Here is a 27,568-nt window from a genome sequence, read left to right as displayed (position 1 = left end):
TGACCCCAAGAACTCCAGCTCCATTTTTCTGGACTTTGTGAATATGGGGATGCCATTTTATGCACGTAGAGGACATAGGTCACTACCTATGTCCGGCTACATAATGGTAACTTCGAGCCTAGGCATGTTTGGTATCAAACATGTTGGAATCATACCCCAATACTGTTGCAAGACAGGTTTCTGCCCTCCTGCTGCTTGAGCTGATCAAGCCCAGGAAAACAGAACAAGGGATTTTCTTTGGGAGAGGGAGGTAACACCCTCTCCCTTTGGAAATAGGTGTGATTGGCTTGGGCGGGGTAGCCTCCCCAAGCCATTAGGTATTTTTGAAGGGCACAGTTGGTGCGCTCTGTGCATAAACCAGTCCACACCAGTTCAGGGACCCCAGTCCCTGCTCTGGTGTGAAACTGGACAATGGAAAGGGAAGTGACCACTCCCCTGTCCATCACCACCCCAGGGGTGGAGCTCAAAGCTCCTCCAGAGGGTCCCTGGGTTCTGCCATCTTGTTTCCAAGGTCGGCAGGGAACTCTGGGAGCATCTGAGTGGCCAGTCCAAGCACGTGACGTCAGAGCCCCCTCCTGATAGTTGCTTACCTGGTTAGGTGACCAATCCCCCTTGCAGGGCTATTCAGGGTCTCTCTCTTGGGTAGGTCTTCAGATTCAGCTGGATTCCTCTGCAACCTCCACTTCGACTTCTGGCCACTGGAACTGCGACTGGACCCTACAGGAACTGACAATGCTGCAATCCACGGCTTTTCTGCAACTTTGCTTCCACAACTCCTGCCAGCTTTGCAACATTTACCCGGCCGTGCATCCTCACAAGACAGCATCTCTTCAGTTTACACAAGAAGGAATTTCCCTTGAAGTGAAGGAGTCACTCCCCTGCAACCGCAGGCAACCGCAGGCACCTACAGCAAGCAACAACCAGCTTTATAGATCTCCCCTCATCTTAAGTGGAGTGGATCATGCATCATGGGTGGTGATCTGGATTAGTCCCCGTGGTCCTCTCTGCCAGCTGTCCAACTTTGGTGGAGGTAAGCCTTTGCCATCCCATGCCGGGCAGTACCCCAGTGCACCACGTCTTTTGCAGCTGCCAAGGCTTGTTGGCATCTCCTCCAAGTGGTCTTCAGGCGATGCACAGCTCCAGCCCCCAGCACTCCTTCCTGCAAAGCACAGCCTCCTGTGTGGTTTTCCGGCGGCGTGGGATCCTCTTTTGCAGTGCTGCGTGGGCTCCTTCTGCGACTCCTAAATCCCCGTCCTGTGGGTACTGCCTCTGCTCCTGTGGACTCTCTGCGACGCAGAGGGTCCCCTGTGACTCCCCTTCCTGGGTTGAGTCCTCCTGGGCTTTACTGGTCCCCGGCAGCATTGTTTTTCCACTAACCGTGAGTTTGTCTTTGCCATGGCTTGTTGGTGGAATTCCTGCACCGATACCAGTCTGCAATCTTTACTCATGCGTGAGACATCATCTGCTTCCATCAAACTCTTCAGCGGCTCCAGGGCTGCAGTGCTGACCTGTTCCTAATCCCCATTGACGAAATTCCTGCAAGTACAGCTGGGTGGGTAGTAGCACCTACTCCTCCTGGACTCTACTGTGACTCTTGGAATTGATCCCCTCTCGCCACAGGTTTTCTTTCTTTAGATATCCACAGCTGGTTTTCTAGCAGTCTTGTCTGGGTGTCTTCTTTTTCTTCTTTTCCTCCTTTTGGGTGGTTTGGGGAAATTTCAGTGATTTACTCCTGCTTTCCTGGTCGCTGGGGGGGTACTGTGTTACTTACCTCTGTGGTTAGTACTCCCATCTCCCCTTTACACATTCACTTACCTAGGTAGGGGTCCTGCATTTTCATTCAATTTTTTGTTAGTATATGGTTGTGCTCCCCCTAGGGTTACTATTGGTTATTGTTATTTGCACTGTTATCTAACTTTTTCTATGCCTATTTCTGATTGCTAGTGTATATTTTTAGAGTATTACTTATCCTATTGGAGAGTTGCCCGTATAGTAATTCGTGGTATTGTGTTCCAAAAATAAAGTACCTTTATTTTTGCACAACTGAGTTTTTTCTTTCATGTGTGTAAGTGCCGTGTGACTACAGTGGTATTGCATGAGCTTTGCATGTCTCCTAGATAAGCCTTGGCTGCTCATCCACAGCTACATCTGGAGAGCCTGGCTTGTAGACGCTGCCTACACTTCACTAAGAGGGAATAACTGGACCTGGTAGAGAGTGTAAGTACCTTGGGTACCCACCACACACCACACCAGCTTCCTCCAAGGAGTTGCTCCCCTGCATCCGCAGGCACCAACTGCATCGACGACCGGCCGCGTGGATCATCACTCCCTCAGCTCTGCACGGATCCTGCAACACAGGTGGTGGTCTGGGGTGGTCCCCTCTACCAGCTGTCCAACTTCGGAGATGGTGAGTCTTTGCCTCTCCCTACAGGAGAATACCCCTGTGCACCGCGGCTCTTGCAACTACCAAGGCTCTTCTTCCAAGGGATCTTCAGGCTCCATGTAGCCCTGGCCTCCAGCACGATTCTCTGACATGCATAGTCTCCTGCCTGCTGCTCCAGCGACTCCTTTCCAGGTGTGCTGAGTGGGCCTCACTGTGACTCCTGTGTCTGCTGCCTGTGAGTTGCCTGTGGGGGGCTGCATCCTTGACTTCTGTCTCTCCTTACTGCTGTGGGTTGCCTGGCACTTGGGTTGAGTCCCACTCAGACCTTCCTGGGCCCCAGCAGCTCTGCAACTCTTGCCTTTGCAAAGGCTTGTTGGTGTTTTTTTCACACCACGGACTGCATCACTTCTGGAATTCTTCCTCTGCTCCTGTGCTGCATAGGCGACTCCTGGTCTTCACCGTCGACCCAGTCCTGCATCTCCAGAAGAGTGGGTAATGGCTCCTGCCCCAACCTGACACTCCAACTGGAACTGGATTTGGTCCCCTTCATCTGCAGGTCCTCTTCTGTCAGGATCCATCTTCTGTTTCTTCCAGTCTTGATTGGGTCTTGCACAGTCCTTTTACAAAGTGTATCTGTGGGTTTGGGAAAGAAACAGGTACTTACCTCTTCTCTCTTGGTCGCTGGGGGGGGCACTCTGCTACAGCTCCCCTCTACAGATTCCACTTACCTGGGTGGTGTCTGCCTTTCGCATTCCATTTTTTTTTTAACATACGGTTTGATCTCCCCCTAGGGACTCTATTATTTACTGTTATTGCACTGTTTTCTATTGCCTTCTATGCCCATTCCTGATTACTAAGTTGTATACAATACTCACCTGCCAGTAGAGTATTGCCTATACAGTATTTTAGTATTTGTGTTACCATAATAAAGTACCTTTAATTTTGTAACACTGTGTGGTTCTTTCATGTGTGTAAGTGCTGTATGACTACAGTGGTACTGCATAAGCTTTGAATGACTCCTAGATAAGTCTTGGCTGCTCATCCACAGCTACCTCTAGAGAGTCTGGCTTCCTAGACACCGACTACACCTCACTAATAAGGGATACCTAGACCTTGTATAATGTGATAGCACCATAGGTGCTCACCACGCACCTGGCCAGCTTCATACACATGTAAGGTAGGTAAGGACCAGGTTCAAATCTCACTGGGACATTATGAATGGGCTAGGTGGATACAAATGGGTGAGACCCTTAAGGAATCTCCCAACAATTGTAGATTAGAATAGAAAAGGTTGATCTGGCTATCTCAGAAGGGCAAAGACAGCAGATAAGTAGTGTAGGAAGTTGGCTCTGTATATACTATCTCAAAGTGAGAGATAGTGTTCAGAGTCCAGGGGTTCCCCCGGAGGTTGATAGTGGCAATAATAGATAATACTAATGTTCTATGTGTGGTAGAGCAGTAGGCTTATCAGAGGGTAGTGTTAAGCATTTGTTGTACACACACAGGCAATAAATGAGGAACACACTCAAAGACTTACTCCAGGCCAATAGGTTTTTAATATAGAAAAATATATTTTCTTAATTTATTTTTAGAACCACAAGGTTCAGAATTCAAGTAAGTACATAAATTGTAAGGTACTTGGCATAGGTAAATATAGAACTTTGAAGTAAAACAGTAATGTACACAGTTTGGCATAAAATGGCAATAAGCTATTTTAAAAACGGACACTGAAAAATCCAACAGTTCCTGGGGGAGGTAAGTAAAGGTTAGTCTGTCAGGTAAGTAAAGCACTTACAAATTCAGTCTCCAGGTCATTGGCAGCCCCCTGTTGGGGGTTCAAATTAACCCCAAACACTTAGCACCAGTAACACAGGGCTGGTCAGAGGCAGAGGCCAAAGAGGGGCCCAATTAGCACAGGTGGCTATGGAGACTAGGGGTGCTCCGGTTCCAGTCTGCTAGAAGGTAAGTACCTGCGTCGTAGGGGAGGAGACCAGGGGGTTTTGTAGAGCACTGGGGGAGCCCAAACAGGCACACAAAATACACTCTCAGCAGCACAGGGGCGACCGGGTGCAGTGTGTGAACAAGGCGTCAGGTTTTGTATTGAAATCAATGGAGGGACCCAGGGGTCACTCTAGCGATGCAAGCAGGGCACAGGGGGGCTTCTCAGGCCAGCCACTGACTTGGCAAAGATGAGGTCTGCCTGCTGGTCACTCCTGCACCGGTAGTTAGTTCCTCTCGGGTCTTGTGGCTGCGGATGCAGTGCTTCTTCCAGGTCAGGTTCTTTGTTACTGGGTTACGCGGTCAGGGGGATCCTCTGGATTCTCTTTGCAGGCGTCGCTGTGGGGGTGCAGGGATGTCATCTCAGGGTGGACAAGCTGAGAGTCACCTGGGGTTCCTTGCTGCAGTGTGGTTTCTATGGACATAGGCCAGGGGCGTCCGGTGCAGAGTGTTGGGGACTCGCGCTTCAGGAGTGAGGTGGGAGTCCCTTTTAAGATGGTTTCTTCTTGGCTGTTTTGGACAGAGCCACTGTCCACCAGAGTTTCTTGGTCCTTTGGGTTGTAGATCAGGCCTCTGAGTCGGCAAAGGTCGATGGCCTGCTGGATGCGTTGTCGTTGCAGGTTCCTTGAATCTGGAGACAGGCCGGTAGGGCTGGGGCCAAAGCAGTTGTTGTCTCCTTCCTCTCTACGGGGTTTTCAGGTCAGCAGTCCTTCTTGTTAGGTCGTCAGGAATCCGATTTCCTGGGTTCAGGGGCGACCCTAAACACTAGATTTAGGGGGGTGTTTAGGTCTGGAGGGCAGTAGCCAATGGCTACTGTCCCTGTGGGTGGCTACACCTTCCTTGTGCCTTCTCCCTTTGGGGGAGTTGGGCGCATCCCTAATCCTATTGGGCTAAATCCTCCAAAGCAAGATAGAGGATTTTCTAAGGAAGGGGTTACCTCAGCTCAGGACACCTTAGGGGCTGTCCTGGCTGGAGGGTGAGTTCTCCTTGTTTTTCTCATTATCTCCTCTGGACTTTCTGCCAAATTGTTGGCTGAATCCGGGAGGCGGGCATCTCCACTAGCTGGAGTGCCATGGGGCGTTGTAACACCAGGCTTGAGCTTTTGAGGCTCTTGTCTCCGTCGTCTCTGCAGGGCTTTCAGGTTTGCAGTCCTCCTTGTTTCAGGTTGCAGGATTCTGATTTCCTGGGCTCAGGGTCGCCCCTAAATACTGAATGTAGGGGTGTGTTTAGGTCTGGGGGGCAGTAGCCAATAGCTACTGTCCTGGAGGGTGGCTACACCCTCTTTGTGCTTCCTTCCTGTGAGGAGGGGGGCACATCCCTAATCCTATTGGGGGAATCCTCCAAAACAAGATGGAGGATTTCCTAAGGCAGGGGTCATCTCCGCTCAGGACACCTTAGGGGCTGTCCTGACTGGTGGGTTACTCCTCCTTGTTTTTCTCATTATCTCCTCTGGACTTTCCACAAAATGTGGGGGCTGTGTCTGAAGGGGCGGGCATATCCATTAGGTGGAGTGCCCTAGGGCGCTGTAATACCAGGCTTGAGCCTTTGAGGCTCACTGCTAGGTGTTACAGTTCCTGCAGGGGGAGGTGTAAAGCACCTCCACCCAGTACAGGCTTTCTTCCTGGCCACCGAGTGACAAAGGCTTTCACCCCATATGGCCTGAAACCCATATGGCCTGAAACCCGTCTGGATGTAGCAGGGTGGCAGAAACTGGTCAGCCTAGAACTAGTAGTTGGGCTGGTATACTGGGGGCATCTCTAAGTTGCCCTCTGTGTGCAGTTCTCGATAAATCCCAAACTGGCAGCAGTGTCGATTTATTGTGCTGAGAAGTTTGTTACCAAACTTCCCAGTAATCAGTGTAGCCATTATGGAACTGTGGAGTTCGTATTTGAAAAACTCCCAAACCATATACTCTTTCTGGCTACCCTGCACTTACAATGTCTAAAACTTGGCTTAGACACCGTAGGGGTATAGTGCTCATGAAACTATGCCCTCACCTGTGGTATAGTGCACCCTGCCTTAGAGCTGTAAGGCCTGCTAGAGGGGTGACCGACCTATGCCACAGGCAGTGGGTTGTGGGCATGGCACCCTGAGGGAAGTGCCATGTCGACTTAGTCTTTTTCTCCCCACCAGCATACACAAGCTGTGAGGCAGTGTGCATGTGCTGAGTGAGGGGTCCCCAAGGAGGCATAATACATGCTGCGGCCCTTAGAGCCCTTCCCTGGTCACAGGGCCCTTGGTACCAGGGGTACCATTTACAAGGGACTTTCCTTCAAGTATTCTTTAAGGGTGACCAAGGCAGAGCCATGTTGGGCAAGAGAAAGGATGAACAGTAGAAGCTCAGAGGAAGGTGCAGAAAGGGAATCAATAGATTTGTTGGCACACCATGACACAAATATGTGCCAACGACAGGCGTATACCATTTTGGTGGAGGGATGCCTGGCTGCCAAGATAACATTACAGACTTCAGACAGAAGGTTGAAAGCTGTCAACTGCCGCCGCTCAATCTCCATGCAAGAAGGCGGAGACTGGACAGGTTCGGGTGGAAAACAGTCCCCTACTTCCGCGACAGAAGATCCTCCCAAAGGGGCAGTCTGATTGGAAGATCCATGGCCTTGCTCAGTAGCTCGGGATAACATAGTCTTTAAGCACAGTCCGGATCTACAAGGATTACTTGGGCCCGGTCGTTCCTGATCTTCAGAACTCTGGGCAGAAGTGGTATTGGCGGGAAAGCGTAAAGGAGGCCAGAGTTCCACTTGAGACGAAAAGCGTCACCGAGCGAGTGCCACCTTGGAAACTCCAACACGCAAAACAGCTGACATTGCACGTTCTCTGCAGAGGCAAACAGACCTAACCAAGGCTCGCCTACTGCTGAAAGAGACCTTGTGCAACAAGGCAATTCATAATCGATCACACATTGACGGCTGAGTTAGTCTTCTTTGGCGTTCAGAGAGCCCACCAGATATTGAACCACCAGGATTATGCCCTGGTGTTCTAGCCACGTCCAGAGGCGAAGAGCTTCTTGACAAAGGGTCCACGACCCCACTTTGCCCTGCTTATTGCAGTACCACATGGCGGTGATGTGGTCCATGAACACCTACACCACTTTCCCTTTAAGAGAAGGAAATAATGCGTTCAATGCAAGCCTGATCGCTCTAAGCTCCAACAGATAGATATGGAATCCGGACTCAGCCAGAGACCAGAGACCTCTAATCTCAGCCTCTCCCATGTGGCCGCCCCATCCTAGGAAAGATGCATCTGTCACTACAGTGAGATCTGGCTGGGGAAGGGAGAGGGATCTGCTGTTGACCCAATCCGGATTCGAATGCCACCACGGCAGATCTTGCGCAGCTCCCTCCGAGATCTATACCCTGTTAGAAGGAATCCCCTGATGCTGTGCCCACTGGAACTTCAGCTCCCACTGCAGAACCCGCATATGTCATCTGGCATGTGTCATTAGCAGGATGCGGGAGGCCCAGCAGCCTCAGAGTCATTCTCACCGAAATCCAGGATAGAGGCTGAAACATCGGTATCATAGCCTGAGTAACATGGACTTGCTTTTCCTGAGGATTAGTCTGAAATTGCACTGTGTCCAGAACAGCTCCTATGAAAGGGGGAGGGGGGGTGAGGGGGCATCTGAGTGTGTCAGGTGTGACTTTGGCACGTTATAGTGTACCCCAGCAAATGCTGAATGTTTGCCGTAGTCCGAAGGTGTGAAACGAGAGTCTGGGGTGTGCTCACCTTTAACAGAAACCCCTAACCTCCGCAGATGTGCTGCGACCACCGCCATCACTTTCGTAAACACCCAAGAGGAGCTAGTGAAGCCGAAGGGGAACACGGTAAATTGAAAGTGCTTGTGACCTACCCGAATCGCAAGTAAAGTCTGCGGGCAGGCAGGACCGGTATGTGGAAGTAGGCATGGTGCAAGTCCAATGCTACCATTCAGTCTCCAGGGCACCCAGGGCCTGAGCCAGGGTGAGCATTTTGAACTTCTCCTTCCAGAAGAAGAGACTGAGGGCCCACAGGTCTAAGATGGGGTGAAGGCCCTTGTCCTTCTTGGGCACCAAAAACTAGCCGGAATAACCACCATGATCTACTTCTGGCGCAGAGACCCTCTCTATGGCTCCCTTGGCCAAGAGAACCGCAACTTCCTTGCAGAGCAGTGCCAAATGATACTCCGCTAACCAGTTTTAAGATGGTGGCATGGGCGGAGGTGTAGTATTGAAGGGGAGGGAGTAGCCCCTTTGGACTATTTGGAAAACTTACCTGTCCATCGTCATGGACTCCCAGTGGGGCAGGTGATTGGGGATCCTGACACCAACTGGTTTGAATTGTTGCGACTGACTAGGAGGGTTTGGAGGCTGCAGCTGGGGTGGAGGTGAATTGCACAGACCTCTGGCTCCCTGACCCACGAGCCCGTGGGATTCCGAGTCCATTGCTATTCAGTGGCTTAGTAGCATGGGCTGCTCGGTGGCTGGTAGGGAAAGGATGTCATAGGGAGCCCCTTCCGGGGCCACGAACGGGGCAAAAAGCAGACTGTGCTGGGCAAGGGGCTGGTGCCAGGCCAAGGGATTGAGCCGTAGCCCGAGACTCCTTAAAACACTTGAGCGCTGAGTCCGCTTTATCTCCGAGGAGACATTTGCCATCGAAGGGCATGTCCATGAGAGACTGTTAGACATCTCCCGAAAAGCCAGACGTCTTTACCCAGGCCTTAAGGGCACCGTCGACGTAAATGATCCACCCAGTGATTCGGTCATGTCCAGCCTACAACGGATCATGAACCTGGCCGCACTCCTTCCATCATCAACAGCTTAGCAAATGATGGACCGGGCCTCCTCAGAGACCTGCGGCAACACCTGTACAGAAGCATCTCATAAGGCATGGTGAAGCGGATCAAGAGGCATGCGGTGTTCACAGACCACAATGCCAGACTGGAAGAAGGAAACATTTCCTTCCCACGCTTGTCCAGTCTTTTTGATTCCCTATACGGGGGTGCGGATGGGAATGCATCAGATGAGGAAGAATCCTGAATGACAAGGCTTTCAGGCATAGTGTGTTGAGACAGGAATTTAGGGTCGTTCAGCACAGGCTGATGGTGGCAGTCGATTGTCCTATTCACAGGAGCCCCTGTGCGGGGTCTGTACCAGGTACCCAGAAGGACAACCGTAAAGGTTTCATTGAAGGGTAGAAGGGGTTCTGAAGTGGAAGCCCCATGTTGAAGTACTTCAGTCAGGAGTTTAGTCCTGAACGCCACAGAAAGAAGCTTGCGGCCGAGGATCTCAGCTGCCCTGCTGATCACCATAGAATATGACGCTCCATCCGCAATAGCTATGGTAGGGGGAGAAATCATGCCAGCGTCTGGAGAAGAATCCAGAACACTAGCCTCGCCCAACTCTTGTGCCCAGTCCAATTCAGGGTTGTCTAGCTGGTATTCCAGAGGGTCGAACAACTCCTCCAAACCTTCCCCATACCCACAGTAAAAAGGGTCAGAATCCAACCTGGGGCTCCGGGTCGCCAGGAATCAGGATTGGGTCAAAGTTGATTATAAGATTATAAGCCCAACTGGCTTTGGGAGCACCAACGTCTTTACCAGGGAAGGTCACGTTGGCACGACCACCATAGGCACGGATCCAAGAACAGATCCAGAGGGGCCCTCAGTGGCCAGAGCAGAAGCAGCTGGCACAGAACCGGAGGGGCCCTCATCCGATCTCTCGGGCCCAAAAGGTGCCGCACAGGATTAGGTCTGCCCAAAGATGAGATGCATAGCCTCAAATCTCTTTCAGCTGGGCAAGGGTGTCTCCAGATCCCGAGAAGTCAGGGAGGTGCAAAGCGGACCCAGAAGTAGGCTCCGCAGATGGAAGCCTAGAATGTCGACGCTCTTCTCGTGTCAAGTTGGCTGAGCAACGGCGCCAAGTCGAAGAACTTTTGTCCGCCTTTGTTTTATGATCAGAGTGTCTCGAAGATTTTGAATGGTACGATGAAGAGTGGTGATAAAGCCGCGAGCGGTCTCGTGACCTTCCTCTTGAACGAGACCGGGAGCAATGCAGAGTTTTTCACTGGGCCGCCATGAGCTTCAGGGACCGCTCCCTCAAAGCCTTCGGGTTAATGGCCCAGCACTTTGGAGCCCGACTTCCAGTCTTGGTCACTCTCCAGACACCACAAGCACATGAGGTGCAGATCCGTCACTGAGACATCATTCGGTGACAGGAGTCACACGGTTTGAACCTGGTCTTCTGTGACATCCCTAGATGCACCAAAAAGTAAAAAATGACAAATAGGTCATAGCTAGTCAAAAAAAAAGACTAAGGGTAGCTCTTTTCCAGACCTGCACGTGGCACAGAAAGAAAGAACTGACAGAGTGCCGGGGTGGCACCACTATACGACTGCGATGCCCACAACACACGCGGAGCCGACCGACGCCACCTGATGGCGCGCAAGGGTACTGCTTGAATAATAAATCCCTGATCCAGTCGGACGCCTGGGGGAAATTCTACAGTAAGGAATCTGTGTAGGAAGCTGGCGAGGTGTGGTGAGTGCCTATGATATTATCACCTTATACCAGATCAAGGTATCCCCTAGTAGTGAGGTGTACTCAGTGTCTAGGAAGCCAGGCTCTCTAGAGGTAGCTGTGGATGAGCAGCCAAGACTTACCTAGGAGACATGCAAAGCTTTTGCAGTACCACTGTAGTCACAAAGCACTTACACACATGAAAAACCATACAGTGTTACAAAAATAAAGTTACTTTATTTTAGTGACACACATACTAAAATATTATATAGGCAGTACCCAAAGTGAGGTAAGTAAAACACACAATTATATATAGAGTAGCAGTCAGGAATTAGCATAGAATGCAATAGAAAGCAGTGAAAGCAATAGGCAATACTGAAGGCCTAAGAAAGTAGAATGCAAAAGTTGGGCCCGCACCCAAGGAGCTTGAATCGGTAGAGGGGAACAGGAGGAACTAGGAAATCCACAAGGTAAGTACCAGAGTGTCCCCCAGCGACCATGAGAAAAGAGGTAAGTAACTGGTTCTCCCCAAATCCACCAGGGGATACCTGGACCTGGTATAAGGTGATAATACCTTAGGTACTCACCACAAACCAGGCCAGCTTCCTACCTTAGGGATTTATATGGGGGCACCAGTATGCCAAATGTGGGGTGTGTGGAGGCCCAGCAACCAAATTTAGAGGGAGAGAGCAGAGTCAGTGGGGTACTGGTTAGCAGGATCCCAGCGAACACAGTCAAAACACACTGACAGCAGGAAAAAAGTGGAGGTAACCATGCCAAAAAGGGGTACTTTCCTACAATCTGAAACTAGAAGTCTCTATCAGATCATTTCCTATTGGTGAACCCACACTGATGCCTTAGGAGGTGCCCCCCTAAAACCTACCAGCTTCTATTGTGCTGACTGACTGGTCCTGAATAGTTCAGCCACCTTAGCCACGTTTCTGACCCCCTGACGTGAGGGTCAGCGCTCTCGGAGGCCAGAGACAAAAGCCTACACTGGGTGGGGATGGTGACAACTCTTCCAGGCAGGATGGACATTCCAAGGCAGGAAGCTTCAAAGGCCTAGATGTCTTTGTAAAGCAACCCAGGTCTCTCCAGATGGTGGAGATGACCAACTCCTCTGTCCTGACACCACTCCTTAGCAGCAAGACAGGTGGAAAAATCAGATTAGGAGGTGTGCCCACATCATGCCAGTCCCACCCCTTAGGTGGACAAGCTGAAGTGCACACCACTTTTTTAAATCCTCCATCTTGTTTTGGAGGGAACTAGATCTCTAGGGTCAGGGTTATGCCCACTTCCCCACAGAAGTGGGCATAGAAAGGGAGTAGTCACCCTAAACGTGGGCAACATATTGACTGTCACCTGGGACTCCGGGGAACACCCATAAACTGAGTATTTAGGCGCCACCCCTCAACTCAAGAACTCAGAAACCAATGACCTTAGAAGCCCAAGGACACTGAAGAGTAAAAGTACCTGTTTGCCAAACTTGTTTTCCTACCTTTTGCAACTGGTAACAAAGTTCCTGATTTCAAAATATATATAAAAAGAATAGTTATTTTTCTAAATTGGTCTCAGATTCATTTTTTGAGTGTAGGTCTCATTTATTGCTTCTGTGAGTACAACAAGTGCTTAGCACTACCCTCTGATAAGGCTAACTGCTTGCCCACACTACCACAAAGTAGAATGTTAGTACTATCTACTTTTGCCTTTGTAAACCAATTGGGGATCCACTGGACTCTGAACAGTGCACTACTTTTTAGTGCACCATATAGAGACCAACAGTAATTAAAATTAAGCAGATTATCTACACATGATGTGGTGATGCTCTACTGTCTCTTTGTACTGAGATGAAATCCTACATGGTCTGACGAAAGTGACTGGGTTGTGCAGAAGGAACTGAGCATGCCTGTGGGACTCGTCTGAAGCCATTCTAATATGTATGCTCTTTTATAGATTTGGCTATGCTGTTGGAGAAACAGTGTATTGTCATGGCATAGAAGTCGACAATCATGCCCTCCCTTAGGGACAGGTGGGAAGAGGTGTTCAAATAGTCGCAGGTGGGGAGTAGTGTAATGTCACATCCCTCTGGCGGGGGGTGGGTGTGCTTCTCGTAGTGGGACACTTAACTGGAGAAGTCTGGCACCAGACCATTCAGAACATATAAACCAAATAAATGAATAATCTCTACATGTGACTAGGTAGGCTGTATATGCAAGAGGCACAACAGTACTGTGTAATCGTAATGGGGGGGTGGGGGGGGGGGGGGGGGAAGAGAGCTGATATTCTTGCTGTATATTTATGGTTCATGCTCTCAGGTAATCACAAGTGCTCCATCTTCACCCCACATACGAATTTAGGTTGTTAGTAAGGCATGTTAGTAGTAAGACGGAGGCACTGTTGCAATCAGGATTGTTCAATTGTTTAATATACTACCCTCTTTCTCTTCCTTTCCTTTATATATTTGGGTGACCTAATGCCTTCTTTTTTACTCAATGTTTTATTTACGCTTTTCACTTTCTGGCAGGTTGAAGGTACAGAATAAATATTTAATACACGCTCATTGTTGAAAGCACTGCACTTACAGATTGTTTTGATGCTAATCAAGGTAAACTCCCCTATCCTGTATGTGTTATAGGGTGATCAATTTTTTTATGGGATGTCATGTACTGGAATTTATATGCTTTATGTTGTTTGGGGAAAAAAAAAAAAAAAAAAAAAAAATCAGGAAAAACAATGAAAACATTATTTAAAACAAGTCACTCATTTAAAAAAAACAACTGCTCTTTCTTTCAGGCAGGAGTATTTACCTATATAACCTATATAAAAACCATTCAATTCAAACACATCTTCACTCAGGTTTATTCCAAATTATTCCTGTTCAGCTAAACTGGTCTTCCTGCACACACACCTTACAATGTTCAATATGTCCTTAACTACTGCAGGAAAAGCTGGCCTTGTGTGTGGTGGTTAACTATGGTACTTACACCAGGTCCAGGTATCCCCTCATAGTGAAGTGTAGGCAGTGTCTAGAAGCCAGGCTCTCTAGAGGTAGCTGTGGATGAGCAGCCAAGGCTGATCTAGGAGACCTGCAAAGCTCATGCAATACCACTGTAGTCATACAGTACTTGCACACATGAAAGAAAACACTCAGTTGTACAAAAATAAAGGTACTTTATTTTTGGAACAAATCACCACAAATTACTAGACAGGTGACCCACCCTTAGGAGGTAAGTAATACACGAAATATATACACTAGCAATCAGAAATAGGAATAGAAAAGGTTCGAAAACAGTGCAAACAGTAATAACCAATAGGGACCCTAGGGGGAGCACAAACCATATAGAAAAAAATGGAATGTGAACAAGGTACCCCCGCCTAGGTAAGTCAAATGTGTATAGGGGAGCTGGGAGTACTAGAGAACCACAAAGGTAAGTAACACAGTACCCCCCAGCGACCAGGAATGCAGGAGTAACACTGGATTTTCCCCAAATCACCTAAAAAGAGGGAAAAAAGGAAAAGAAGACACCTAGAGAAGACTGCAAGAAAACCAGTGATGGATTCCTGAGTAAAGAAGGCCTGTGGAGAGAGGGGACCAAGTCCAAGAGTCACAGTGGAGTTCAGGAGGAGTAGGAGTGTAAGGAAATGCCTCCTTGGCATGATTACCCCGACTTTTTGCCTTTGCTGATGCTAACTTTTGATTGAACGTGTGCTGGGACCCTGCTAACCAGGCCCCAGAACCAGTGTTATTTTTCTAAACTGTACCTTTGCTTCCACAATTGGCACAGCCCTGGCACTCAGTTAAGTCCCTTGTAACTGGTACCCCTGGTACCAAGGGCCCTGATGCCAAGGAAGGTCTCTAAGAGCTGCAGCATGTCTTATGCCACCCTGGGGACCCCTCACTCAGCACATACACACTGCCTCACAGCATGTGTGTGCTGGTGGGGAGTAAAGGACTAAGTCAACATGGCACTCCCTTCAGGGTGCCATGCCAACCTCACACTGTGGCATAGCTTAGTCACCCCTCTAGCAGGCCTTACAGCTCTAAGGCAGGGTGCACTATACCACAGGTGAGGGCATATGTGCATGCGCACTATGCCCTACAGTGTCTAAGCAAAACCTTAGACATTAAGTGCAGGGTAGCCATAAGAGTATATGGTCTGGGAGTTTGTCAAACATGAACTCCACAGTTCCATAATGGCTACACTGAAATCTGGGAAGTTTGGTATCAAACCTCTCAGCACAATAAATGCACACTGATGCCAGTGTGCAATTTATTGTAACATGCACCCAGAGTGCATTTTAGAGATGCCCCCTAAATACCAACCCGACTTCTAGTGTAGGGCTGACCAGTTTCTGCCAGCCTGCCGCACACCAGACATGTTGCTGGCCACATGGGGAGAGTGCCTTTGTCACTCTGTGGCGAGGAACAAAGCCTGCACTGGGTGGAGGTGCTTCACACCTCCCCCTGCAGGAACTGTAACACCTGGCAGTGAGCCTCAAAGGCTCACCCCCTATGCTAAAGTGCCCCAGGGCGTCCCAGCTAGTGGAGATGCCTGCCCCTCCGGCCACTGCCCCAACTTTTGGCGGCAAGGCTGGAGGAGATTATAAGGAAAACAAGGAGGAGTCACCCACCAGTCAGGACAGCCTCTAGGGTGCCCTGAGCTGAGGTGACCCCTGCCTTTAGAAATCCTCCATCTTAGTTTTGGAGGATTCCCCCAATACGATTAGGGATGTGCCCCCTCCCCACAGGGAGGGGGCACAAAGAGGGTGTAGCCACCCTCCAGGACAGTAGCCACTGGCTACTGCCCTCCCAGACCTAAACACACCCCTAAATCTAGTATTTAGTGGCACCCCAGAACCCAGGAAATCAGATTCCTGCAACCTGAACTATAAAGAAGGACTGCTGACCTACAAGCATGCGGAGATGATGGACGACAACTGCTTTGGCTGCCCCAGCCATAACGGCCTGTCTCCAGAGTCGAAAACCTGCAACCAGCGACGCATCAAACAGGGACCAGCAACCTCTGAAGCCTCAGAGGACTGCCCTGACCCCCAAGACCAAGAAACTCCCGTGAGCAGCGGCTCTGCTCAACAATCTGCAACAAACTTGCAACTTTTCTACAGCTTTAAAAACTTCACTCTTCCTGCCGGAAGCATGAGACTTCCCACTCAGCACCCGACGCCCCCGGCTCGAGATCCAGAGAACAAATCCCACAGGAAGGACTCCCCAGTGACTGTGACCCCGTAAGTAGCCAGAGACGACCCCCCTGAGCCACCACAGCGACACCTGCAGAGAGAATCCAGAGGCTGACCCTGACCGTGACTGCCTGGAACAAAAGACCCGACGCCTGGAACAAGGACTGCACCCGCAGACCCCAGGACCTGAAGGAACTGAACCTCAGTGCAGGACTGACCCCCAGGTGACCCTCTGCCTAGCCCAGGTGGTGGCTGTCCCGAGAAGCCCACCCTGTGCCTGCCTGCAATGCTAGAGTGACCCCCGGGTCCCTCCATTGAATCCAATCTAAAACCCAACGCCTGCTTTGCACACTGCACCCAGCCGCCCCTGTGTGTGTTGTGTTGTGTGCCTACTTGTGTCCCCCCCACTGCTATACAAAACGCCCCTGGTCTGCCCCCCCGAGGACAAGGGTACTTACCTGCTGGCAGACTGGAACCAGAGCATCCCTTTTCTCCATAGGCACCTATGTGTTTTGGGCACCTCTTTGACCTCTGCACCTGACTGGCCCTGAGCTGCTGGTGTGGTAAATTTGGGGTTGCCTTGAACCCCCAACGGTGGGCTGCCTATGCTCAGGAACTGAGACTTGTAAGTGTATTACTTACCTCACAATCTAACCTTTACTTAGCTCCCCCAGGAACCGTTGATTTTTGCACTGTGTCCACTTTTAAAATAGCTTATTGCCATTTTAACAAAGACTGTATACGATATTGCTATTCAAAGTTCCTAACTTACCTGTGTGGAGTACCTTGCATTTTAAGTATTTACTTCAAATCTTGAACCTGTGGTTCTTAAAAAATAAAATAAGAAAGGATATTTTTCTATATAAAAACCTATTGGTCTGGAGTAAGTCTTGGAGTGTATGTTCCTCATTTATTGCCTGTGTATGTACAACAAATGCTTAACACTACCCTCTGATAAGCCTACTGCTCGACCACACTACCACAAAATAGAGCCTTAGAATCATCTAATTTTGCCACTATCTTACCTCTAAGGGGAATCCTTGGACTCTGTGCACACTATCTCCCACTTTGGAATAGTATAGACAGAGCCAACTTCCTACAAGGAGGTACTACCCACCCAGCTGTGGATGCAGGAGTTGGTCGACTATTCGGAAGAAAAGGTCAGCACTGCAGCCCAGGAGCAGGAGAAGAGCTCCAGATGGATGCAGAAGGTGTCCCACGCCGGAAGAAAGATTGCAGATGGTGGAAATCCTGCACCAATACCCAACAAGCCTTGGCAAAGGCAAACTCGTGGTTAGTGGAAAAGAGGTACTGCCGGGGGCCAGCAAGGCTCAGGAGGACTCAACCCAGGAGGGGGAGTCACAAGGGACCCTCAGTATCGTAGAGAGTCCACAGGAGCAGAGGCAGCACCCACAGGAGTCCACCAGGACGAGGACACAGGAGTTTCAGAAGGAGCCCACGCAGCACTAAAGAATTAGATCACAAGCCGCAGGAGAATCACGCAGGAGGCTGTGCTTTGCAGGATGGTGTGCTGGGGGCTGGAGCTACATGTCGCCTTAAGATCCCTTGGAGGAGATGCAAACAGGCCTGTACAGCTGCATGAGACGCGGTGCACGTGGTTCAGTCCAGTTTGGGAAGGCAAAGGCTTACCTTTACCAAAGTTGGACAGCTGGCAGAGAGGACCAAGAGGACTACTCCGGACCACCACCCGTGATGCAGGATCCATGCAGATCAGCAGGAGAGGGGATCCACTCAGCCGGTCGCTGCTTGTTGTAGGTGCCTGCGGTTGCAGGTAAGTGACTCCTTCACTCCAAGGGAGATTCCTTCTTCTTGCGCAGACTGAAGAGTTACAGTCTTCTGAGGATGCGCGGCTAGGAAAGTGTTGCAAAGCTGGCAGGAGCCCTAGAAACAATGTTGCTGGGGGTATAGTTTCTTACCTGTAACTCCAGTTCTCTCGTAGGGGTATTTCCATGATAGTCATAAGCGTAGAATAATTCCCCGCCCGCGAGGACCCCGGAGCACTTTTTCCAATATCACTTCTTAAGTGTCCCTGTTCGCCTCCCTTCAGGAAGACTTGTCAAAACACTTAAGAATGTTCCCATGCAGCCTATTGGAAGGGCTACAGTGTTCAAGCTCCTGCATTCAGATTGTCCTGGAAGCAAAGATATTAAATGTTTGCCAAATGAAAGCCATTTTCCAGACCAACTACTTCCAAAAGCTTATTTTATTTCACAAAACCTCTAAAAAGAAGTGCAGAACAGTGTAGTCCATAGGCTGCCATTAGAAATTAAGAAAAGGGATACTGCGCCTTTAAGAACAGCCAGTCTTCCAGTATCCCATCATGTCTAGAGAGAGGCTGTTACCTCAGTTCTTTTTTCCGGCACCTGCTGACAGGACCCTGGAGCATTGAACTCAACCTTTTTAGGTTTTTTCCTTCAAAAAGTCAGAGAAAACTTCAGAAAAACGCCTTCATTCAACGTTTTTTGTCTTTCTCTACTACATTTTCAAGGTTTCTGACAGAAGTTTAAGGCTTTTTTCACCAAACTGCCTTCCTTGTTTGACAAGTGCTCTAAATGTGGCTGAAAAAAGGCTAAAACAGACCCTCATGAGCTCTGTATTTGTCTGCCCTCATCTCACATTCCTGCCTCCTGCAACATCTGCAAGACGTTCTCTAGGTGCACTTTACGTGACAGAGAGAAAATTTGCCTTCAAGGGAGAGCAGAGAGAAGACGCCAAGGAACCAGTGGAACCTCTGAGCGAGGGGAAGGTCAGTCTTCCACCAGGGCTCATACCTCAGCCTCCAGTGGTCGTGGGAGGTCTGAGAGACGCTCGTCAGGGCGAAGATGACATCGGTCCCTGTCGACGTCGAGAGGAGGTACGGCGCCGACATGTCCGTCGAGGCATCGTACGACGTCGAAGACCCCAAGACGCACGATGTCGAGGAGCAGATCGGCGGGGTCGACGTCGAGAGGTTGACGTGGACATCATGGCTCGTCACCTCACACAGCGTCGACATCGAGACAGAGAGAGAGATCAACTTCGAGGACTCCATCAATGTCGAGGAGGACGTCGAGGGGTCACAAGAGGCAGAGAATTTATTCCTCATCAGAGCACTCTTCTTCAGTAGTGCTGCTGCCTTCCTCTCCTTCTTCTCGTCCGTCTCCACCTCGGACTCCTCCCCCAGAGCTTCCGGCAACGCCGCCTCAGCGAACGGGCCAGGAAGTGCCACAACCAACGCCACTCCCGGCACCTCAAGTTCCGGTTAGTATACCGCCTAGACCGTGCTCTGCATCGTGCCACCGTTCATGCCGTGGCCATGACTCTTCCAGATCAAGATGACACCGCCGATCGAGGCGCAGATCAAGTTCAAGGGAGCGTGACAGACTCTTGGTCCTCCACCAGAGACTTTTCACCTACGTTGTCTGACTCTCCTCCTCCTCTGGCCTCACAAGTTGATGATATTAACACCTTCCATGAGGTTCTAGTCCGAGGGGTGTCGAAACTAAGTATACCGATGGCTGCTCCTACGCCATAGGCATCGGTCATTTTTGAGACACTTCAACAATGGTCAGCTGCCAGACCCTAGCTTCCCCTAGTGCCGGGTCTCCTGGAGCCCGCTATGGAGGTCTTCCTCACACCGGCAGTGACAAGACCTGCACCGTCCAGGCTGCAAAAGAAGTATCACCCTCCGGAGCAAGATCCGCTCTTCTTGCGCTCTGATCCGCCACCGGACTCAGTTGTTATTTTGGTGGCACACAAGGCTCATGCTACTTCTCCATCAGCCACCTCTCCTCCAGATAAGGGGAGTAGGCGACTGGACTCGACAGGTCGTAAAGTCTGTGGTTCGGCGGCGTCCACTATGAAAACGGCGAGCGCCACAGCCCTTTTGGGCAGGTACAATTGATCTTTGTGGGACTCCATCTTGCAGTTCGCAGAACATCTCCCAAGAGACCATAGAGAGGACTTTTTAGAAGTAGCTAAAGAGGGCGCTATGGTCTCCAACCAAATAATAAGATCCGGATGCGTCGCTGCTTTCAGCTCATGCGTACTGTCATGGTGTGACGCTAAGGAGGCACTCGTGGCTGCAGCTCACGTCATTAAAACCGGATGCGCAGCAAAAGCTTTTAAATCTGCCATTTTCAGGATCCACGTTATTCGGATCGCACGCAGATGACGAAATGGCACGAATGAAAGCGGAGGTGGACACATTAAAGGCAGTAGGATTGGACAAGCCTAAAGAACAACGCAGGTCCTTCCGTCCTTTTCATCACCGCTACACCACGCAGAGGGTTCAAGCTCCTCAATGGGCCCCTACGAGGCCTCACCAGCAGTACCAGTGGCCCTACCAGCACCAGCGTAAGGTGCAGAGGGAACGATCAGCCCATCAGTCCACTCAGAGCACTCGACAGCCCACCACCTCAAAGCCCTGAGAATTTCCTCCTCCCAACTTCGTTAACCACTCCGGTGGGGGGAAGCGTCACCAATTGCCTGGTAGAGTGGCAAAAGATTACAACAGGCGCTTGGGTCTTAGACATTGTACAGAAAGGATATTGTCTCTAATTCTCATCACCACCTCCGGCCATCCCGCCAAAGCAGCCGACTGCACACCTCGATCTCCTAAAGGCGGAAGTTTCCATCCTCCTCCAAAAGAGAGCAGTGGAATCGGTTCCCCTCAGCCAACAGGGGAAGGGTATCTACTCAAAATACTTTCTCATCCCAAAAAAGGACAAAGATGAATTCAGACCCATTCTAGACCTCAAGACGGCCAACAAATGGATCCGAAAGGAGAAGTTCAGGATGCTATCCTTACACCAGATATATCCTCAGATTCGACAAGGAGACTGGCTTTGCTCAGTGGATCTACGCAATGCGTATTTCCACATCCCCATTGCAAAGAAACATCAGAAATTCCTGAGGTTTCTGGTAGGTCAAGATCACTTCCAGTACACGGTCCTGCCATTTGGTCTCAAGTCTGCTCCCAGGACCTTTTCCAAGTGCATGGCGGTGGTCGCAGCTCACCTCCGGACATGAATCTTCATATACCAGTATCTCGATGACTGGTTAATCAAAGCGTCCACTTATGCAGAAGCAAAACGGCATTTCCAGATGACCTGCGACCTTCTGTACCGGTTAGGTCTTCATATCAACTTTCAAAAGTCAACGAAAGTACCTGTCCAGAGGCTACAGTACTCAGGAGCTACCATAGACACACTGCAGGCAAAAGTGTGTCCTTCGGAGGAACAACGCTTATCTATTCTCCGGAAGTGTCAGAATCTCCAATCAATGCGTCACCCAACAGTGCTCACTTCTCGGATCCATGGCATCCTGCATTTACCTGACATCCAATGCTCGCCTCCACATACGTCCACTTCAGGAATGCCTGGAGGACCAGTGGAATCAGTGGTCGGGGAGCTGGGAAGATCGAATTCGCCTCTCCACTCATGCAATCAGATATCTAACTTGCTGGTGCTCTCCAACCAACCTCCTAAAGGGGACGCCATTCCGGGCACAGCCTCCGACGCAGACTATTGTGACAGACGCCTCTCTCCTCGGATGGGGAGCTCATATGGATCACCTGCAAATACAAGGCCGATGGACACAGAGGGAATAGTTATACCACATCAATATCCTAGAGCTACGAGCGGGACACTTAGCTTTCAAGGCGTTCCTACCCTCAATCACAGCAGACAACTTACTGGTGCAGACGGACAATACCACCACTATGTTCTATCTGAACAAACAGGGGGGCACCAGATCCAGAATCCTGTCTCGGGAATCCCAGACAATATGGCACTGGCTCCTAGCCAGAAAATTGAGCATAGTAGCTATCCATCTGCCAGGGGTTCAGAACAGTCAAGCGGATGCCCTCAGCAGAGTTCTAGAAGAGAACCACGAGTGGGTGCTCAAAGAAGACGTCACTCAAGACATTTTTCGCTTGTGGGGCACACCTTCTATCGACCTATTCGCCACAAAAGAAAGCAGAAAATGCAGCGACTTAACCGCCAGATTTTACCACCCACAGTCGCAGGGCAATGCTCTGTGGATAGACTGGTCCAACAAATTTCTGTACGCCTTTCCACCGATTCTGCTGATCCCAGCAGTCCTTCTCAAACTGTCGATGACTTCAGACACAATGATCCTCATTGCACAGGAGTGGCCGAGACAGTGGTGGTTCCCGGATCTTCTTCAGAGATCACTCCAGCCCCATCTCAGGCTACCCTGCAGGCCAGACCTCCTGACGAAGTTCGGCGGACAAATGAGACATCCCAAACTCTCATCGATGAATTTGGCAGCATGGCTCCTGAACTAGTCCAGTATGGACATCTCAACCTGCCACAGGACTGTATAGATATTTTAAAGGAGGCGAAGAGGCAGTCTACGCGTTCGGCGTACTCCTTTAAGTGGAAACGATTCTGCATTTGGTGTTCCTCTAAAGGGATAGATCCTACATCTTGCAAAGAAGATGTCATTCTGCCTTAAAGTGCTCCGGGGTCCCCGCAGGCGGGCGGGGAATTATTCTACGCTTATGACTATACATGGAAATTCCCTACGAGAGAAGAGTCCTTTCTTCTTGGAAGCAGCTTGTCGGGTCCTGAAGGTTCTAGTTGCAGTTCCGGAGGCCAGACGTCGAAGTAAACGTTGCAGAGGAATCCTGCTGGAATCTTGTAAGCCGAATCTGAAGACCCACCCAAGAGAGAGGAACCCTAAATAGCCCTGAAGGGGGGATTGGTCACCTAACCAGGTAAGCACCTATCAGGAGGCTCTGACGTCACCTGCCTGGCCACTCAGATGGTCTCAGAGTTCCCTGCCAATCTTAGAATCCAAATGACAGAACCCAGGGACCCTCTGGAGGAGCTCTGGGGTGGTGATGGATAGGGGAGTGGCCACTCCCGTTTCAACAGTCATGTTTCGCGCCAGAGCAGGGACTGGGGGTCCCTGAAATTATGTGGATTGACTTATTGACGGCGGGCACCAAATGTGCCCTTCAAATCAAACCAGTGGCTTGGGGAGGCTCCCCCTCCCAAGCCAGTCACACCTATTTCCAAAGGGAGAGGGTGTTACCTTCCTCTCCCAAAGGAAATCCTTTGTTCTGCCTTCCTGTGCTTGATCAGATCAAGCAGCAGGAGGGCAGAAACCTGTAAGACTGGTGGTAGCAATGCTGGAGGTCCTTTAAGGAGCCTCCAGAGTGCATGGAATCATACTTCCAATACTTGCAACAGTATTAGGGTATTATTTGGACATGTTTGATACCAAACATGCCCAGGTTCGAAGTTACCATTCTGTAGCTGGACATAGTTAGTGACCTATGTCCAGTACACAAATAAAAAGCCGTCCCCACACTCATGAAGTCCAGTAAAATGGGGCTGGAGTTTGTGGGGGAACTTCTGCTAGTGCAGGGGTGCCCTCACACAAAGGTACCTGCACCCTGCCCCTGGGTTGGGATGGCCTACCATAAGGGTGACTTACCGTGATCTGGTGTAGTGACCTGTAGTGAAAACGGGTGTGTGCACCCGGTTCATGCAGACTGTAATGGTAGTCCTGCAGAACCCTTTGCATGGGCTCCCTATGGGTGGCAAAATAACTGCTGCAGCCCATAGGGATCCCCTGGTACCCTAATGCCCTGAGTACTTAAGTACCATATACTAGGGACTTATATGGGAGGACCAGTATGCCAATTGTGGCGAGAAAAGGTTACTAGCAACCAAATTTAGGGGAGAAAGCATAATCACTGGGTTCCTCGTTAGCAGGATCCTAGTGAACACGGTCAAACACACTGACAAACAGGCCAAATGTGGCAGTAACCAAGCTAGAAAGAGGCCACTTTCCTACAACTATGATGACTGCTTCCATATTAACTGCCTCTTACTGCTCAACTGCCACTGCTCTTTTGGTTCCCCCTTTGTATTAATCTCCAATTAAACTACCTTGTTTCATTTTTAGAAGCACACCACAACGTTTATTGTGAAATTAGATTCAAACCTCAAAATCAAATCTAAAACATGTTCCTGCAGTAGAGCTTTTTATTCGGTCCATAAGGATACAAGACATGCCAAAAACTTGTTAACCAACATCATTGCGTAACAATAAGGTAGTTTTGCTAGCAGTATCAGTGGGTTCTGGGCAAGGGCAGATGATACAATAAAACAATATGTCTACTGTATATTTAATGATTCATAATTAATTAGCCTAATCTATGAGATGAGCTCCAGTTCTGATGAGAACATTGCAAATGACTTGGAAGTCAATGCTTTTTCTTCCAGAAACCAGAGAACAGCGAACTGAGAAAGAAATCATGCAAGTAATCTTCATTCATTTGGTAGATAAACATTCTAAATGAAAGTGAAACCTTTGTATACATTTCACATGCTTACCTGTGTTAGTGTCTGTACATGGATGATGTTAATTAGTCTGAAGAGGAAAGACATTCTAATGGCAACTTGAGACGTGTAAGACAACAGGCGGCACTCTGACAATACTTCAGCAACTGCAAAGAGTGATTAGTTACATTTAAACATTCCCTTTTTTTGTACAGGTTTTTACATGTGAAATACAGCTCCAACCATTGCAAAACATCTAATAACGGGTGCTCCATGTTACTACAGGGAGTGCAGAATTATTAGGCAAATGAGTATTTTGACCAAATCATCCTCTTTATGCATGTTGTCTTACTCCAAGCTGTATAGGCTCGAAAGCCTACTACCAATTAAGCATATTAGGTGATGTGCATCTCTGTAATGAGAAGGGGTGTGGTCTAATGACATCAACACCCTATATCAGGTGTGCATAATTATTAGGCAACTTCCTTTCCTTTGGCAAAATGGGTCAAAAGAAGGACTTGACAGGCTCAGAAAAGTCAAAAATAGTGAGATATCTTGCAGAGGGATGCAGCACTCTTAAAATTGCAAAGCTTCTGAAGCGTGATCATCGAACAATCAAGCGTTTCATTCAAAATAGTCAACAGGGTCGCAAGAAGCGTGTGGAAAAACCAAGGCGCAAAATAACTGCCCATGAACTGAGAAAAGTCAAGCGTGCAGCTGCCACGATGCCACTTGCCACCAGTTTGGCCATATTTCAGAGCTGCAACATCACTGGAGTGCCCAAAAGCACAATGTGTGCAATACTCAGAGACATGGCCAAGGTAAGAAAGGCTGAAAGACGACCACCACTGAACAAGACACACAAGCTGAAACGTCAAGACTGGGCCAAGAAATATCTCAAGACTGATTTTTCTAAGGTTTTATGGACTGATGAAATGAGAGTGAGTCTTGATGGGTCAGATGGATGGGCCCGTGGCTGGATTGGTAAAGGGCAGAGAGCTCCAGTCCGACTCAGACGCCAGCAAGGTGGAGGTGGAGTACTGGTTTGGGCTGGTATCATCAAAGATGAGCTTGTGGGTCCTTTTCGGGTTGAGGATGGAGTCAAGCTCAACTCCCAGTCCTACTGCCAGTTCCTGGAAGACACCTTCTTCAAGCAGTGGTACAGGAAGAAGTCTGCATCCTTCAAGAAAAACATGATTTTCATGCAGGACAATGCTCCATCACACGCGTCCAAGTACTCCACAGCGTGGCTGGCAAGAAAGGGTATAAAAGAAGGAAATCTAATGACATGGCCTCCTTGTTCACCTGATCTGAACCCCATTGAGAACCTGTGGTCCATCATCAAATGTGAGATTTACAAGGAGGGAAAACAGTACACCTCTCTGAACAGTGTCTGGGAGGCTGTGGTTGCTGCTGCACGCAATGTTGATGGTGAACAGATCAAAACACTGACAGAATCCATGGATGGCAGGCTTTTGAGTGTCCTTGCAAAGATAGGTGGCTTTATTGGTCACTGATTTGTTTTTGTTTTGTTTTTGAATGTCAGAAATGCATATTTGTGAATGTTGAGATGTTATATTGGTTTCACTGGTAATGATAAATAATTGAAATGGGTATATATTTTTTGTTGTTAAGTTGCCTAATAATTATGCACAGTGATAGTCACCTGCACACACAGATATCCCCCTAACATAGCTAAAACTAAAAACAAACTAAAAACTACTTCCAAAAATATTCAGTTTTGATATTAATGAGTTTTTTGGGTTCATTTAGAACATGGTTGTTGTTCAATAATAAAATTAATCCTCAAAAATACAACTTGCCTAATAATTCTGCACTCCCTGTAGTCACCTGTTATTTGGAGGCTCCTGCTATTACTTTTTCTGAACAGACAGGCTCATCTGTTCAGGTGTATCTCATTAGCTATATCTGTTACTCACAGACCCCTCCACACCCTCTCCATTATCAAATTTACAAAAAGCTCCTGCCACTGCCAAGTCTTAAAGGATTTTCTCCATGACCTATTTGGTCTACTTATAGATCCGCTAGACACATTTCAATCTGACTATATGTAGACTCCATCACTGCTTTCCTCACTCATTTTCTGTCATAGTATTTGATCACTCAAATGCTTCCTACCCATGAATTGGTTACCTTTACTCTCACATCACACTTTTTAACGTTTTGCTTACCCATAAGCATTTTTAAACAAATGAGCCACAGATTATGCATACAATTAAGAGGTTTAAAGTTATCATATCTTGCACAATAAATAGACGGTTGAAATTAGAATATCACCTCACTGGTGGGAATGCCTTGTAGGAAGTCACAAAGGCTTTTTATAGCACTCCACCAGAAATTGAAAATGTCACTTACCCAGTGTACATCTGTTCGTGGCATCAGTCGCTGAGATTCACATGGTCTGCATTAGCTCGCCATCTGGTGTTGGGTCGGAGTGTTACAAGTTGTTTTTCTTCGAAGAAGTGTTTTCGAGTCACTGGACCGAGTGGCTCCTCCTTCTGTGCTCATTGCGCATGGGCGTCGACTCCATCTTCGATTGTTTTCCCCGCAGAGGGTGAGGTAGGAGTTGTACTATAGTAATAGTGCCCGCGCAATGAAATGTGTAAGTATGTACCTATTAAAGGTTTAAATAATATATATACAAATGTATAAAATTGAAGGTAACTTCTGAACTGCTACAGGTTTCCGGGGAGGTGGGTGGGCCCATGTGAATCTCAGCGACTGATGCCACGAACAGATGTACACTGGGTAAGTGACATTTTCAGTTCGATGGCATCTGTCGCTGTAGATACACATGGTCTGCATAGACTAGTAAGCAGTTATTTCCCCATAAGCGGTGGATTAGCCTGTAGGAGTAGAAGTTGTCTGAAATAGAGTTCTTAATACAGCTTGACCTACTGCGGCTTGTTGTGCGGATAGCACATCTATACAGTAGTGTTTGGTGAATGTGTGAGGCGTAGACCATGTGGCTGCCTTACATATTTCATGCATTGGGATGTTTCCTAAAAAGGCCATTGAAGCACCTTTTTTCCTGGTTGAATGTGCCTTGGGAGTAATGGGCAGTTGTCTTTTTGCTTTAAGGTAGCAGATTTGGATGCATTTAACAATCCATCTGGCTATACCTTGTTTTGATATTGGGTTACC

General features: G+C 48.9%; 1 protein-coding gene across 3 annotated transcripts in view; it reads right to left on the bottom strand.

Moving 5' to 3' along the window:
- Positions 1 to 27,568, bottom strand: part of TRPC4AP (transient receptor potential cation channel subfamily C member 4 associated protein) — a 561,565-nt gene that overhangs the window by 64,152 nt on the left and 469,845 nt on the right. For all 3 annotated transcript variants that reach the window (XM_069243893.1, XM_069243896.1, XM_069243894.1), the window contains one exon: positions 24,458 to 24,570. In XM_069243893.1, the coding sequence (XP_069099994.1) occupies positions 24,458 to 24,570 (113 nt within the window). The remainder of the gene's footprint in view (positions 1 to 24,457; positions 24,571 to 27,568) is intronic.

The sequence above is a fragment of the Pleurodeles waltl genome, chromosome 7 (assembly GCF_031143425.1).
Source record: "Pleurodeles waltl isolate 20211129_DDA chromosome 7, aPleWal1.hap1.20221129, whole genome shotgun sequence".
Lineage (NCBI taxonomy): Eukaryota > Metazoa > Chordata > Amphibia > Caudata > Salamandridae > Pleurodeles > Pleurodeles waltl.
This window is presented reverse-complemented; position numbering and strand designations above follow the sequence as displayed.